A 14,862-nucleotide genomic window follows, 5' to 3' on the forward strand; every position below is an offset into this window, starting at 1 on the left:
CTTTAATGACCTAGATTGGCACGTGCAATCAGTTTAGTGCCGGCGTCGGACTCTGCAGTCGAAGATGTCTCTGTACTCTGCAGGTGCCAGCGGCGCGTGATTCGCAGGGAGAAAAGCGGATGCGACGGGGAAATCAATACGCGGGTCGAGCGAGCCTCTTGGCAGATTCCACCGCGTCCGTAAATATACACATACATACAGGGAGGGCTGCCGACGACGGCGGCGACGACGAAGAGCGAGCGAGTGAGCGGGCGCCGATCAATACTGAGAACGCGGCGCCCCTCTCCTCTGCTCGTCCCTCTATCTGCACCGAGACCGTTTCGCTCTTCAGCTCATCGCCAGGCCGCCCTTCCTCCGCATCGACTTTTGCCACAAAACGCCCATCCCTTTTTTTCTCTCCCCGGTCGGGGCTCTGTGCAACAGCGGTGCACGCCGAGGACGAACATTATTATACGTTTCTTTATTGTTATTATAAATAAATTTGTGTGAGAGATGAAGGAGTGCAATAATTATCATAAGCGAGCCCGCGCCGCATAATAATGAGCACAAAAGCCAACTAATCAGATTGAACACGTGCGCGCCTTTTCTCGCTCGCAACTCAACAAGTTACGAGTGTTACAGCAGCACGACCTCGCACCACGCTTTATTAAATTAATTTCCACGCCGTTTTGCAATTGATAATTGTTTTGAAATTCCTGTCAATAAAATGAATGTGTCAAGATCAAGTGTTTGTTTATTTCAGGGATAGAGATTGAGGAACAAATGATGATATACTGAATTTGTTTGATCGTTTTTCACTAAAATAATTGTGTTGAAGCGATGGAAAAAGTGCTCACGATTATTTAAATACAACGATCATTTTAATAATTTGTGATACTGTATTTATTTAATTAAAATTTGAGAACTATGGTGAAACATTGAACAAGAAAAAAAAATATTTAATTTTTACTAAAAATGAACTGTTCTTTGCATTAATTTTCACCTACATTTAACAGATTGTGTTAAAAAAAATGCAGTTTTCAATTCATGAGACGTGGTAAATAATTTGCGACAAAAATTCAAATAATGTTTCATGCTAAATCAAGACTAAATTACGATTTCATAGTGAAAAAAAAATCGCAAACTATACAAAAAATTAAAAAATACATAGGTTTTTATTAGTTTAATTATGTATCTGAGATATGAAACTTTCAGTAGACGTTTTAATATGCCATTGAATAAAAATTTGATTTTTGTAGTGAGTATAACTGAATAACAGTGAAGCTAAAATAATTTTAATTTAGCGAAATGTCCAATAGTTTAAACAAAAATACTCCATTCAACTAATATTTTTACAAAGTAAATAGATTCTTTAATTTTATTAAAATTTTCTAAAATATAATTGTATGCTTCATTCAATGTGCATACTCATTTTGTGGCTTTTGATGAGCGATGGAGCTTTTTTGCTAAAGTATATCGCGCTGATTTGTATGATATTTCAATTCAGAGTAAATAATTAATTAAATCAAGGCCTTTGATCAGGGAGTTCAGATATTGTTTCTTTCTTTCTTCCGATAAATGTTGAAAACATTTATACCATAACCATTCCACAAAGGTACAAAAAGTAAAATTGAATATAAAATTAACGTTCGACTTGTTTCAGTTTCTAGACAATTTTTTCCTAAACATATCCGTATTAACTGAGCAGAAATTAATTATGATATTTGCATACATGAGCCAGCTGAATAGCGCCGTGGGTGGTTAATCAAATGATTTAATCAAAATTCGCAACAAGAATGATTGTATAATATCTGCACACAGAGCGCTTGTGGAACAGAGGTTTACTCATTCGAAGTGTGTGTATTTATTTATTCATCTCGCGTACATTTAACTTCTTTGCGACGCGGTTCGCTTCACCAGCGAGCCGCCCACCCACCCATCATCAGTCGGAACCAGTCAATTAGCGAATTAATTACCGAGCGCGCTGGTAGCTCCGCTCGATTTGGCGCGAAAAGCGCTCGCTAATTAATTAATAGCCCAATTATTGCACGTGCGAGATTCTTTTTTCCGGCCAACTCGGTCGGAACTCGCCGCAAAGATTTTTTAGCGGCACTAATGACGTCGCCGCGACATCGACGAGCAAATCTTGAGATTCAACAGGGGCGTGCGAACCTCCTTTCTGGTTTTAAAAATTCAAATAATCAAAAAATTATACACTAATTCCATATCATCGTCAAGGACATAATTTGTGTTTTTAAAACTTTTAATTGTTAAAGATTTCATACATTTGATTTCCTTTATATTTTATTTATGTTACAAATTAAAAAAAAAAAATACTTGAGAAACTTTGAAACCCATCATACCGTCCCTGCATTTTCCAAATTGAATTTTATTAAAATTAGTAGAAAAAATCTTTAAAATTTGTACGATTATCAGAATTTTTTTAAGTTGTCTGTATTCAATTTTCATAACAATTTTTTTCTTAATGCACCTGGATCCGCCCCTGAATTAGTACGGATTGTTTTGCAAGACGTTTCTGTTTCTTTTCCGCAAATTTTCTAATTGATTAATTAGGGCGTAATTATCGAAACCACATCTCGTTTTGTCTTTTCACACCCTCAACCAATTAATCCGCGGTTTGCTACACTCTCAGATTGGGTGCGGGTGAATTCAACTGATTTTTCCGAAAGGAAAAGAGCAAACAGGAAACGGAGTGAAAAGGCGCACGCAAGACCTTCGGAGTCTTTTCGTTTGTGCGCGCGGCGTGACTTTGCATCTGATCTGAATAAAATGCACACGGCAAAGCCACTGGTTGCTCTCTTGAGATTTAATTCCCCGAATAAATTAGTGGTCGGCCGAGCAGCATGCAAATTAGTGCGCCCGCTGCCCATTAATTACACAGCCGCGCGCCCCCTGCGCGCACACACGCGCATTACTCACCCTTATCTCATACACCAAAACCAAAAGCAACCCCCTCCCGCGGGGGCTGTAAAACGCAAACTTCGCCAGAAACAGCGACTGGCAAACAGATGAGGCATTGTATAGTTGTGACATAATAAAGAGCTCATGCATATTATTTTGTATAAACTCTCTAAATTTTTCAAGATTATCAAAATTTGGAGAAAAATTGATTCTACCGAAAAAAATTTGCACAATGATTTAGTTAACTTTTCGAAATAAGCATATTCTGAAAATTAATAAAACTTTCTTTCAAAATGATCATATTGGCAGCAATTAATTAACAATTCAGGCAAGAAACTTTCCTTTTGCATTTTTTCTTACTTTTAGCCCACGCCCTTCATTGAGCTCTAATCTGTGTTTATTTTTGTAATTTTTCTTACTACCGCTTCCTCATCATTAACTTTTGACTACTCTGTTTGAGAATAGTAATAACTGAATAATAAATAAGCAAATTATTGTCTGTTAGTTCAGTAATCCTTCTCCAGGGGTCTCTACTAAACAAGAATTCTAGGATAAATTCTCAATATCAAAGGGCCATGAATATTGAGCCGATTGAGCCCACTAACTTAGCCCTTAACAGTATAAAAGGCTTTTAGATCAAAGTTTTAAAAGTTCGTTCAATTTTTATTTTAACCTCAAAATCAGATTTTTATGTTATATTATGCAAACTGAAAAATGATCTCTAAAAGAAAAAAAAATCTTCCAACAAATACGTCTCCACTTTCTAACCATTGAAAAAAGCAAGCAAGACAAATCTTTACTAGCTTCGTTTTAAATAATTGAATATATTTAAACGAAACATCCATAACAAAATATTTAATAATAATAAATTTGGCATTTAAAATAAAGTAAAATTGTTACAAAAAATAATTTATTGAACACAACATGAAATTACAAAGTTTAAATAAGCCGACCGTTTCTCCAATATAATCAATCAGTCATAAAAGCAAAAGTCCATTTTGTGAAAATAAATTACTAGGTTTCAGCTTTAAAATTTTCTAGAGTCTTTGCAAGTCCGTGGAAGCAATTAAAGAAATTCCCATTTTCCCATCTACCTAAACTGTCCACCTAGCTGGTTGGTGGCAGCTCGGCATTCCATGAACTGCCGCCAGTATTGCGTGCCTTCGATTCTCTTTTGGCACTTGTAGCCACCATAGTAGTGCAGACGACCAAAATCATCGCAGTCAATCCTTCCATCACCATTGCAATCCTGAGGATTATTAAGTTTTTTTTTTAATACGTGACTTTATTTAGTATAAGTATTCCAAATTAAAAAAAAAAAAAAAAAAAAATACCTGTCTGTATTTGGCCATGTATTTTCTTACTGTGGCCCCAGCACAAACGGGGTCGGTCACGCACCGATGGAAGGCTAAGGAAACGAGCAATTACAATAAAAAATGATTTCATGAGAGTCATGAGAAAAGTTACCTCCGCTCCAATTAGTGTTATCCCCATCGATGACAGGTCGGCCAGCGTCAAACCAGTAGGGTTCGGAGATGAGCATTGGGCCGCACAGACCCTGCGTGCAATTGTAGTTCAGGTTGCATCTGGTTGTCGCTTCGCAGACACAGCCCAAGCATTCAATCGACATTTCCGCCTCGAAACCTTAAAAATTACAATAAACATTTGAATAAAAATCGTGCAAAAGTAAAAGAGCGTGTGACTGATGTGGGCATGGCATGTTTGCTCGGAGGCACAATTGACTCTTTCTCAGGGTCTGCAAATGGATGTGTCAGTTGGAAGGTATGTTCGTGATTTATAACTGTAAGGTCTTTATCAGGGCATTTAAATTTATTGCAATTGCCATTTTATGTGGAATGAAGACATAAAAGTTTGCAAAATAAACTTAAAAGCTATTAATACTTTGCAATTTGTAAGGTTAACTCAGTTTAAATTTTTAATCATGAACTGCAAAAGTTTCGGGTCGTTAAAATATTATTTTGCTAGCATAATTATAATATAATCAAAATGAAAAATGTTGGAAAATTTAGCAAAAAACAAAAAAAACTTTACTAAAACACAACAAGATTTAGTTAAATTATTTGTAAAGTGAGAGTGAGAGTGGACCCTACAAGAAACATTTAAAATATATAACTTTTACCAAGTTTTTTTTAAATTTTTCATTTTTATGTCAAACAAAACATTGTTAAATAATTTATTATTAATTAAATAATTTTAAACTTTATCTTAATTTAAAGCCTCATTAATGCCAAAATAAAATTAGAATGAAACAAATAATTACACCAAGTTTCTTCTTACCTGTGTTTGGTAGTTCAAGTGATGCTGCAAAAATTGCGAAGACAGCGACGAAAACGATCACTCTGAACATTTTGCAATCTAGGTTGGGATTGCAGATAGATCAGGGTAGAGCAGAGGAGCGAATGCGGAGGCGGCGCGGGAGCAGAACCTTTTAAGTGCGCGGTCGTGGCCCCCTGGCCATTTTTCAGTCACGTTCCTCTCGCGTCTCTCTCGTCTCTCCGTCATTCGCTCTTTTTGCAAATCTCAACGCAAATTACACATTACAATAATCGCGCGGCCACAACAAACAGGCACGCGAATTTGCTCTCGTGGCAGATGGTTTGCGCCTGGGAGCTTTGCATTTTGGCGACTCTCACAATCAGTCAAGAACCAGTTTCTAACCAGCTTGATTGTTTTTTCCCAAATACAGTGCGAATAATGTTCACTAATTTAATTTGCATTTAAAAGCATAGATATAATTTATGCTTTATAGGATGATTATATCAGCTAAGAATTCACCAGAAGTCCTCCAGAAATTTTATAGTATAGTTGCCAATTAAGTTTATTTATAGCATACTATGTATTATTTGAATTTCTTGTTTATAATTATGTCCATCCAGAGTAATTTTAAATAAGTGATAATAATTAAATGTCAAATTCTCATTAGCAAAACAATTTTACTCCTGTAAGCTTTGTTGAGGTTCAATTTCACCCTTCAAGATTTATTTCTTTATTCCAAATATGAAGTTAGTAAAGAATGAAATTTGAGGGTAAAATCAATTGACGAAATATTTATTAGAATTATAAAAGGTAGTCTAAAGAATAATAATAAAGATTGAGACACTTATACATTACATTAACATCAAATACTTTTATAACATAATATTAATTAGTATGAGTTAGTTAATATAGTTTCTCTTTGCACAATTAGCGCAAATGACAGTCACTGGAAACTTGATAAAATAATAATTAAGCCGACTGACAATGTGTGATGCAACCTTATTCATGTGTGAAACTGTCGCTCTTGCAGAGATGCAGGCTCGGCGCCAAAATATGACGTCATCTTTACGTGACAAAAATTGCGTTCGTAATAAACGCGTAAATTAAATGCTGCGGCTCTTGATTGCGCCGCAATTAAATAACAGTTGTTCAAATTTCAAATTATTTAACTACGCAACGAATTTAAAATTAAACTTCAGACGAAAGCGTTGAAAAGAAGCACGAACTGTATGTGAATTTTCGACATTTTCTTGCATAAATAATAAACGTTGAATAATTTTGCTCATGGCCAATATTAAATATATTTTATTCAAAGTTTTATTGCTCCTACTTGGATCATAAAATGTGGTGTCTTAATCAGTCTTGATAAAGATTACTAAATATATTTTAAAATTAAGAAAGGCTAATAAGCATTATACTCTAAATGAGTGTTTCACTGTTTCCTCGTGTATTTAAATCTTTGCTGGGAATTTGCGATATAAATAAATGCCCAAGTTATCATCTTTTATCGTGAATTCTGCTATTTATATTCTTTGGTAGAATAAATTATTTCAGGCGGAAACTTTAGAAGCAGAAATTAAACAAATTGTTTTTCAAGATTAAATGAAATATTATTTAAAAAGGGCCACTTTGTTGGAAAAATTAAAAATTAGGAAATTCTCAAATTTGATAAAAGTCAGGTTTTTAGCAAAATAGGTGATTTTAAAATGTTAATTTTTAATTTTACATAAACATAAAATGGAATCAAGATTAATTTTCAATTTGAGCTTTTCTGTATTAAATATATAATTTAAATAGACGATCCTTCATTTTACCCATCTGTTTCTAACAATAAATTTGAAATTTGAATTTCCTTCCAAACTAGTCTGGAAAATTTTATTATTTGATTAGAATATTAATTAACTTTAATTTTTTAATTATGAATTTGGATGACTAAAATGATGTGTGATAATTAAATGCACCTCATGTCCTACCCACCTTTAGGTGGATGAATAAATAGTTCAAACTATTTATTAAAATCAAAATTTATATATACGTATTTATTTACTGCGTAAATATGGATATAAAAATGAGGGCAAATCCTCAGAAACAAATCATAAATTTCGGAACGTGCACTCATGTGAATAAACGATTCCCTTGAGTAAAAAAAATAATAATAATAAAATCGCGTTTCTTCCCTTGTGCGCTAGTGCACGGCTTGGGAAGCGATTTTTCTCGCAGAGCAGGTCGTGAGTGACGCAAACGATCAACGTCACACACGCAAATTCGCAACTTTATTGGCCCGCCACGCACCGCCGATTTCATTGCCATCGGTCAGGGCCAAAGGTCGCACAACGCACCTCCAGAAAAGAAAATGAACTACCACAAACCAAATAAAAGAAAATCTTTTTGTTTGAATTCAAATTGAGCCTCGCGTGGGTATAACTTTTAATTCGTCGTCGTTTCGGAGAACAATGCTAAGGCGCGGTGTTCGCCAGCTGCTCTAATTAAGAATAATAATCGCTTCTCTCTTCGCGCCAGGAGAGTCGGCACGAGACAATCGCAGCCTTGGTTGTGTGCAGCGGCCTTCATACCCATCAAAAGTCGACGAAAAAGCGACCAAATTTTGCATGGCTTATAAAGTTTTATCGCGTGTTGCTGACGCTGACCGTCCGAGGGGTTTTCCTCTTTAGGTTCCGTGTCTCGTAAATCAATTTAGTTTTTTTTTGTGGTTAAAAATAGTTCTGGTTTTGCCTCCTGTTTACTTTTTTGTGTTAAAAGGAAGTCCGCGTGTGCATCCGCGAAATGTTTTGGACAGTCATCCTGTTAAATAAAAGAATAAATAATTTGATAGGATGCACTGTATAAAATAACTATTATTAAAAAAATTTTACGTCGTCACAGTTGTTTATTTTTTGCGTAATACGAAAGCTTCTGGGGAATTCTTTTTTGTTTGCAATTTTCTGCGAGATATAGAGGGCAGAAATAATTTTATTTGTCTTAAGGAAGAGAAAAGGAGCTTTTGAAATTGCACGATATTCCCACTGTTTCGTCAATTTACGCGGTTTTGCCCTCTGACCCGCGCACTTTCACGCCGACCTGACTCACCGTTCAGCGGCACACGCAGTGTCAGTTGGCTAACCCGTTCATCCTTATTCCTAGCAGCCCTTCAGAGTCTCCTTACCATCGGGCCTGAGACTGTTAAACTCATGCCATACTCAACTTTTATTATTGATTGCGATTCATTGTATTATGTTGATTGATTATTTATTTATTCGTGTTTTAATTTGTAATTTGACATTTATTAAATTCCGACATTGATTCAATAATTATATAATAAAGAATGTAAAACGAAGCAGCCAAACCATGAAAGTAACATTCTCTATTTACAATCTTTAAAATCTCTCATTGCAAGCTCTTTATTTTTTGAACTTAATATAATTATTTAACAACGAATAAACTATAAAACTTAATGAAAGTTTTACTCACATATGTTGATGTAAAATTAAAAATGTCTATTGAATGATAAATATATAATTATTTAAAATTGCAAAATAGATAAAAAGTAAGAAATAATAATGGTGTTAAATTTATCATTGTTTTAAATTAAAAATAACGTTAATAATTTAGTTGCAAAGTGTCTTTATTGATTGTATCAGAAGGCAATTACTGCCCATAATTATATAATTTATTTGAACTCAGCGTCGCACATTACTAAAAAATTACTAGCTGAGCCCCACCTAACGAAGGTCCTGATGTCTTGTCTACTGGAGAGCGACCGCTCGCGGTGCTCAGGCAGCCAGTGTAATTTTGAGTCGCGCCTCGAGCAGATCAGAGCACACAACCCACAAAATGTTGCCCGCGCTCTTCTTCGCCCTCGCCCTTTTCGCACCCCTGACTGCAGGTATATTACAACTCATTTACCACAAGTTTTAAAACTATAATTAACACAATTGCAATTATTTTAAACTTATTAATAAAATTCTAATTATGTCACTAATGGACCTAAACAAGTTGAATTAAAAAAGTTTTTTTTTTTAAATTTTGCTGCTGTCGCATTGCTTATTTAAAATGTCACGATGATGTTCAATAATCGAAGAAAGATAAATTTTTTATTCTGAAGAAATATTCGCTTGTTACTTCTTCATACTGGCCCATAAATTTGAGAGCCTTAATATTCAAATTATACCCTAGAGGTCAAGAGAGGAAAATCTTCTGTGGAATTCCAAATATATTTTCCCTGTCGGTTCTGAGACCCCCTTCAATTACCTGATTAGAATCGTCTGGGTGTGAAGAGAAAGACGATAAAAGGCGGATAAAAGGCGCTGTTAAATGCCGAGATGTTCACCTTGAGTGCGACTTTTGTAACAAAACGCGCGGCTGCAGCCAAGGCGACGGTCGCCACAGGAGACAATTCTCGGAAGACGGCAATAAAAATCTATTTTCGTAATATTTAACAGATTTTTTTTCATATCTAAGTAATATTTTAAAATCTAGAAAAATAATTATACATGAAAGATCTAGAATCAAAGTTTAAAAATTGACTCCGTCAACACGTTTCCCTTGGCGGACACGCGCGATCAATTATAAAGTATTCAGTTGATTTCTTGTGGTAATTATATTTCTGAGTCTCAAAGATAACAAGTGAAGAAATAATCGTTTTTCATAGCAATAATAAGTATAAGTCGAGCGGAGGAGGCCCCTCTGTGTTCAAGAACTTGTATAACGGCCGGTCAGTGAACTTTCAATCTCTCAGACGATGAGATGCAGACCAATTGAACTTTTGCACTTTTAACCCAGCACAACTGTTATCATTGATCCCGATTGATCCATTAAATTACTAGATTAAAAAGCAATCACAACAATAAAGATAAAAAAAGCAAATTGGCTCAATTTTTTTGTTTATCAAAAAATAAAAAATAAAATAAATGGCGTTTGCAATTTTATATTAAATGAGCATTGTGTGATTAGCTCTATAAAATAATTTAATTTGAAATTTAACTATTGACAATTTAGTACAGCAAACTTTTGAAAATTTATTTTATTTTTTAAGTTTATTAATACAAAAATTAATTAAAAATTATTAAAATTAATTGGCATTAGTGAAATCAAGTCTTTAATTGAATAACAAACATTATAGGTATTTCTCACAATAATAGTAAATAAACAATTTGAAATTGTAACCACGACCGTCGCTGTTGTTCTTTTTTTTATGATTTCATTCTATTATGTCATTAAGGAGTATTTTTAAAGAGTTGGATCAAATAAAGCAATTATTTAGATTTCATGAGAAAAAAAGTATTTAAAATTGAATCTAATTTCAGCTCAACAGGGCGCAACTGGTCCTCTGAGTGTCGAGTGTCTGGGATGCATTTGTGAAGCTATTTCAAACTGCAACCGCACCCTGACCTGCAGTGGTGACGTGTGCGGCCTGTTCAGGATCACCTGGGCTTACTGGTCGGACGCCGGTAAACCCGTCCTTCAGGGCGACAACCCATCCGCCGACGGAGGTTTAAAATACTTAGCAACATTCCTGACAATTATTTAAAAAAAAAAAATCAAATTCCAGCATATGGCAGGTGCACGGTTGACCCCTACTGCGCCGCATTAACGGTTCAACAGTACATGACCAAATACTCACAGGTGAGTCGAAAAAATTTAAATCATAACGAGTATTTCTTACCTTTTCATCTTGCAGGACTGCAACCGGGACGGCAGTGTGGACTGCACTGACTTTGCGCGCATCCACAAGCTTGGAGGATACGGCTGCGGAGCCCCGTTGGACCCCATCTACGAACAAAAGTACACCACTTGCATCAACCATGTGCAAACTCTCGGTTAAAAAATTCAAGAATCAAAATCCATCTTGTTAAACTATAATTTAATTTAAAACTTTTTTATCCTGATGAATGCCAACTGAAAATCTAGAATTGCATAGGGAAAATCTGTAATTTTGTATTATCTGTGTTTTGAACTGTATTTTAAACACAATAAATAATGTCATATTCATCAAATGTCTTTTTTCATTTCATTGTCAGAAAAAAAATATAAAATGTAATTTTGGTTTACTTCAAAAATTATTAAACAAAAAATCTTCTATTAGCAAACAATGAAGAACATTCCAAAATATAAAATTATTTGTTTTGATTAATACCATTTTTTGGGAACTTTAAAAACCAGTATAGAGAAGACAAAAAAAAATCAAACTGAATGAATTTTGGTGCTACGAAAAGGAAATATAAATTAATTTTTAACTTTTATATCAGGTTATTTATCAGGTTCAGTTGAAATAAAATTAGAGAACCTATAGAGATGAAATTGAAGAATTACCATTGCTATGTTTCAAGGCTTAAAACCAACACACAGACCAACCCAATAGCCTAATAATAAGCTCACGTGCGCCATAGGAAAAAAGGTTTAAAATAATTGTAATAAAAATTATTAAAACGGAACTATACATATAGAAAAAGCAATATAATTTTAAGAATCATTAATTTTTGGAATTCAGTAAAAACATAATGTGCTGTAAAAACAATTTTAAAAATTAATTAAAATAGAAATGTTTCATTTTTCATTGTGTACGTGAGATTGACCATTAAGTCCCTTCACAAATGTGTGTCAAAAATGACATATTTTATGATGCAACGGGGCTGCGAGTGCTGGGATGACATAAAAGTAAAATCCAGCCTAGTTAAAAGTAACTCTTGCTCGCCACTAAATAATCCCTTGACGTAATACTTTCCTTTAATCCCAATTAACACACCAAGGCAAAAGAGTAAAAAGTTCAAAAAACTAATTCCGTGAGCAGACCTTGCCCAGATATTGGCAACAAGTGCCAACGAATGAATGGGCAATTGGACAATGGGAGCTAGACAATCGATGGGGAGGTCAAGAACGGGGTCGTCCGTCGGCCCGGCGCGACCAAGAGACGGGTGCGAGTGCCCTGTTATTAAATTACTATTGTATTGACTCGCGGGGAATAAAATACTAAAAAAAAAATGAATGGGGAAATGAGATGCACCAGTTTTTACACAAATCGGTGCGGCATTCATTCTTCAGACGGCGGCGATGGAGACGACACGATTTCTGCTGCTGATCGCGGCCTTTGGCGTTCTTTCCGTCCACTCAAAGGTACAAACCTATAATCTTTTTATGAAAATGATTCTTTTTATCTGAATTTTTTCAGAAGTGCCCTCCGGGCAGCGACCCATGTTCAGGCAATATGGAGTTTTTGAGGGCGGAAATCGAAAAAGCGACTCAAGAGTGAGAATATTATTTTGATGGCAGGAAGAATTACAATTATTTTTAAAGGTACAAAACGACTCTGGAGCAAAAGGTGAACGAAATCGCACAAATTTTGCGACATATGGCCGGAGACAACCTGATTGAAAACGCAGGCAGAGATGTAAGTATTTATAATGTGGAAAGTTCAATGGATTTTTTTAATTTCTTAAAGATTTCCGTCGACGCTTTGAAGGGTGAGTGTTCACTGAAGGAAATCCACACAAAACTTTCCACTTTCGAAAACGAGCTGACGTCGGCCCTGAAAGAATTGCCAACGCGAATTTCCAGGGTGGATGGAAAATTTGAGCTCACCATGAAGAAATTCGAGCAGGACAAAGTCAGCACTCTGAACTTTTTGGACGTCAAGTTAGGCGTAATTTTGTGAATATTTTAAAATTTTCGAGTTGTAATTTTAAATATTAGGAGATAAAAACCACTATTCTGACTGAGTTGTACGCAAAACTCTCAGACATGGCATTGAAAAGTGAAAAACTGGACATTGGTCGCAGTCAGCAAATTCAAAGCTTGGAAACTAGAATTGCGGTGAGCTTTATTTTGATACTAATTATATGGTAATTTTTAATTTTAATTAATTTTGAAGACTAAACTGGAACCCATGGTGGTTGAGGTTGAGCGAAAGATGAATAAATTTATGGAGAAGGTGGACAAAACTGAAGAGAAAAAACAACTTGCCCGGGACATCCAGAAACGAAGTGTTGAAGAAATGTTTTATGTGAGTTAATTTTAATTTCTAGGAGTACAGATATTAAACTTTTATGAAGCAGAAACGTCTCTTCATAATCTAAACATATATTTTTATAGAAAAATATAATCTTTCTATAAATTTTATTAATAATCCTTGTTTAAATTTCTAGAGAATTTGATCTTTTCCTTTAAAAGGTTATAAAATAGTTGATTTAAACATTAATTAAATAATGAATGAACTTTAAATTATTAATTTAACTCATTGAATTATTTATTTTTTAAAGTCTCTAAACACAACCATACTGTCCGAAATGAACGCGCACTTTGCGCGTGCTGACGAAAAGCTGACTGAGCTGGACCAACACCGCGAGAAGACGATTGAAGATCTGGACGAAAAAATTACGGTTTGATGTTTTTTTTTTCAAATTCCGAAAATTCCTTTTTTTTATAATTTTAAATAGGCTCTTGTTTCGCCGCTCGCTCGGGACGTGAGAGAAAGCTCACTGCTCATTAGTAAGCAGATTGAGCAGTTGAACAACGAGTCGCAAGTAAGAGGACAAGAAATGACCAATTTCCTAAGCAGGGCTGCCGAATCCCTTAAAAAGGTTTTTCTTCTTCTAAATAAAGTTGAGAAATTGTTCTTCAACTTATACATCATCATTTGACATAATCTAACTATAAAATATATAAATCAAATGTTTAACAAATTCCGTTTTCATTTCAGATTGAAATTAAACTATTGTCAGACTGCTCTAAAGCTGGTTGGTTTCGAAAACTCTAGATTTTTTTTCTTGCAATTAATTAAAAATCATTTTAGGTCGTCTCACCTTGACAGCGCTTTCAACTGGGCAATATTATTTTAGCACAGTTGAGGTTAGGAAAATATATTAATTATTATGATAATTTTTTTAATGTAAACTAAATATTTGAAAAAAAAAAAATTAGACGGACTGGTACAAGGCAAAGGCATTTTGTGACCGATTTGGAATGCAACTGGCAAGCATCGAAACCGAGGAAGAACGCAAAACTTTATTCGAGGCAGCACCCATAAAAAATAGTAATATTTTTACATTTTATTAAGTTTTTTAATAATGATTTTATTTTATTTGCCATAATTAAAGATTATTACTGGCTGTCAGGCAGTGACATCGGTCACATTCCAGGCCACTTCTACTGGTCGACCGGACACCGCGTGGACGACACGTGGTGGTCCAGTGGACAGCCGAACGATTTCGGCGAGGGCAAGGAGACGTGCCTCGAGTTGCACACAAACGGCGGCCGCCTCATCGACTACAAGTGCAGCGACGACGACTACTTCATTTGCGAACTTGGCCCCGACTGCAAGTACTTCAACAACCTGCTGCAGCAGTAATTGACGCCTTGATTGATATTCATTAATTAATTAAGCCAAGGGAAATCTCACGCACCTTTCTTCGCCCCTTTTGTAGCATTTAAATCTTCTGTATTCTTACTTACGAGATTAAAAGAAAAAAAATATTCAAAAAATTAATTCTGTATTTTTTTCCAGAAACTATATGAAAAAAATTTATAAAAAACTTATTATAATGCAATCGTTAACTTATACAGCATTACTAAATTTGAATTTGTGTATTACATGGTGCCATAGACATTTTGTACAAATTTTTATGATTTTTGTAAAAAATTGAATTGATCCATTTTTGTTTCAAAAACTTATAAAATTTTTCAATAGCTATA

At 34.8% G+C, this 14,862-nt stretch overlaps 3 protein-coding genes across 7 annotated transcripts; 2 read left to right on the forward strand and 1 right to left on the reverse strand.

Moving 5' to 3' along the window:
* Positions 1–3,820: 3,820 nt before the first annotated feature.
* On the reverse strand, positions 3,821–5,327 carry LOC132196885 (lysozyme-like). The gene is made up of 4 exons (XM_059619820.1): positions 5,200–5,327; positions 4,369–4,545; positions 4,236–4,309; positions 3,821–4,150 (listed from the first exon to the last, which is right to left on the reverse strand). Exons 1-4 carry the CDS (start codon positions 5,267–5,269, stop codon positions 3,992–3,994), a joined length of 480 nt encoding a protein of 159 aa, XP_059475803.1. The 5' UTR covers positions 5,270–5,327; the 3' UTR covers positions 3,821–3,991.
* Positions 5,328–8,922: 3,595 nt separating this feature from the next.
* Positions 8,923–11,171, forward strand: LOC132196886 (lysozyme-like). The gene is made up of 4 exons (XM_059619821.1): positions 8,923–9,061; positions 10,482–10,667; positions 10,727–10,800; positions 10,856–11,171. Exons 1-4 carry the CDS (start codon positions 9,010–9,012, stop codon positions 10,997–10,999), a joined length of 456 nt encoding a protein of 151 aa, XP_059475804.1. The 5' UTR covers positions 8,923–9,009; the 3' UTR covers positions 11,000–11,171.
* Positions 11,172–12,019: 848 nt separating this feature from the next.
* Positions 12,020–14,588, forward strand: LOC132197618 (C-type lectin domain family 4 member M-like). 5 transcript variants are annotated; one of them, XM_059621005.1, is made up of 12 exons: positions 12,020–12,288; positions 12,344–12,420; positions 12,469–12,562; positions 12,614–12,814; positions 12,865–12,984; positions 13,043–13,174; positions 13,431–13,550; positions 13,608–13,772; positions 13,871–13,907; positions 13,964–14,019; positions 14,092–14,203; positions 14,268–14,588. In XM_059621005.1, the coding sequence occupies exons 1-12, from the start codon at positions 12,226–12,228 to the stop codon at positions 14,516–14,518; spliced, it is 1,428 nt and encodes a 475-aa protein (XP_059476988.1). In that variant the 5' UTR covers positions 12,020–12,225; the 3' UTR covers positions 14,519–14,588. The 5 variants fall into 5 exon arrangements, with proteins under 5 accessions (XP_059476988.1, XP_059476990.1, XP_059476992.1 ...); XM_059621007.1 differs by having other exon boundaries at positions 13,608–13,751; XM_059621009.1 differs by having other exon boundaries at positions 13,608–13,694.
* Positions 14,589–14,862: the final 274 nt, after the last annotated feature.

This window comes from Neocloeon triangulifer, unplaced genomic scaffold, assembly GCF_031216515.1.
Source record: "Neocloeon triangulifer isolate White Clay Creek 2 clone unplaced genomic scaffold, ASM3121651v1 ptg000012l, whole genome shotgun sequence".
In the NCBI taxonomy this organism is placed as follows: domain Eukaryota; kingdom Metazoa; phylum Arthropoda; class Insecta; order Ephemeroptera; family Baetidae; genus Neocloeon; species Neocloeon triangulifer.

Excerpts from the sequence above, each read along its gene's own strand:
- LOC132196885 (XM_059619820.1), bottom strand. The coding sequence starts at position 5,269 with ATGTTCAGAGTGATCGTTTTCGTCGCTGTCTTCGCAATTTTTGCAGCA. Across the intron at positions 4,546-5,199 it reads ACTTGAACTACCAAACACAG|GTTTCGAGGCGGAAATGTCG; the intron begins GTAAGAAGAAAC and ends GTAATTTTTAAG. Across the intron at positions 4,310-4,368 it reads TAACACTAATTGGAGCGGAG|CCTTCCATCGGTGCGTGACC; the intron begins GTAACTTTTCTC and ends TCGTTTCCTTAG.
- LOC132196886 (XM_059619821.1), top strand. The coding sequence starts at position 9,010 with ATGTTGCCCGCGCTCTTCTTCGCCCTCGCCCTTTTCGCACCCCTGACT. Across the intron at positions 10,668-10,726 it reads CAACCCATCCGCCGACGGAG|CATATGGCAGGTGCACGGTT; the intron begins GTTTAAAATACT and ends ATCAAATTCCAG. Across the intron at positions 10,801-10,855 it reads ACATGACCAAATACTCACAG|GACTGCAACCGGGACGGCAG; the intron begins GTGAGTCGAAAA and ends TTCATCTTGCAG.
- LOC132197618 (XM_059621005.1), top strand. The coding sequence starts at position 12,226 with ATGGAGACGACACGATTTCTGCTGCTGATCGCGGCCTTTGGCGTTCTT. Across the intron at positions 12,421-12,468 it reads ATCGAAAAAGCGACTCAAGA|GTACAAAACGACTCTGGAGC; the intron begins GTGAGAATATTA and ends TTATTTTTAAAG. Across the intron at positions 13,773-13,870 it reads TTTTTCTTCTTCTAAATAAA|ATTGAAATTAAACTATTGTC; the intron begins GTTGAGAAATTG and ends TTTTCATTTCAG.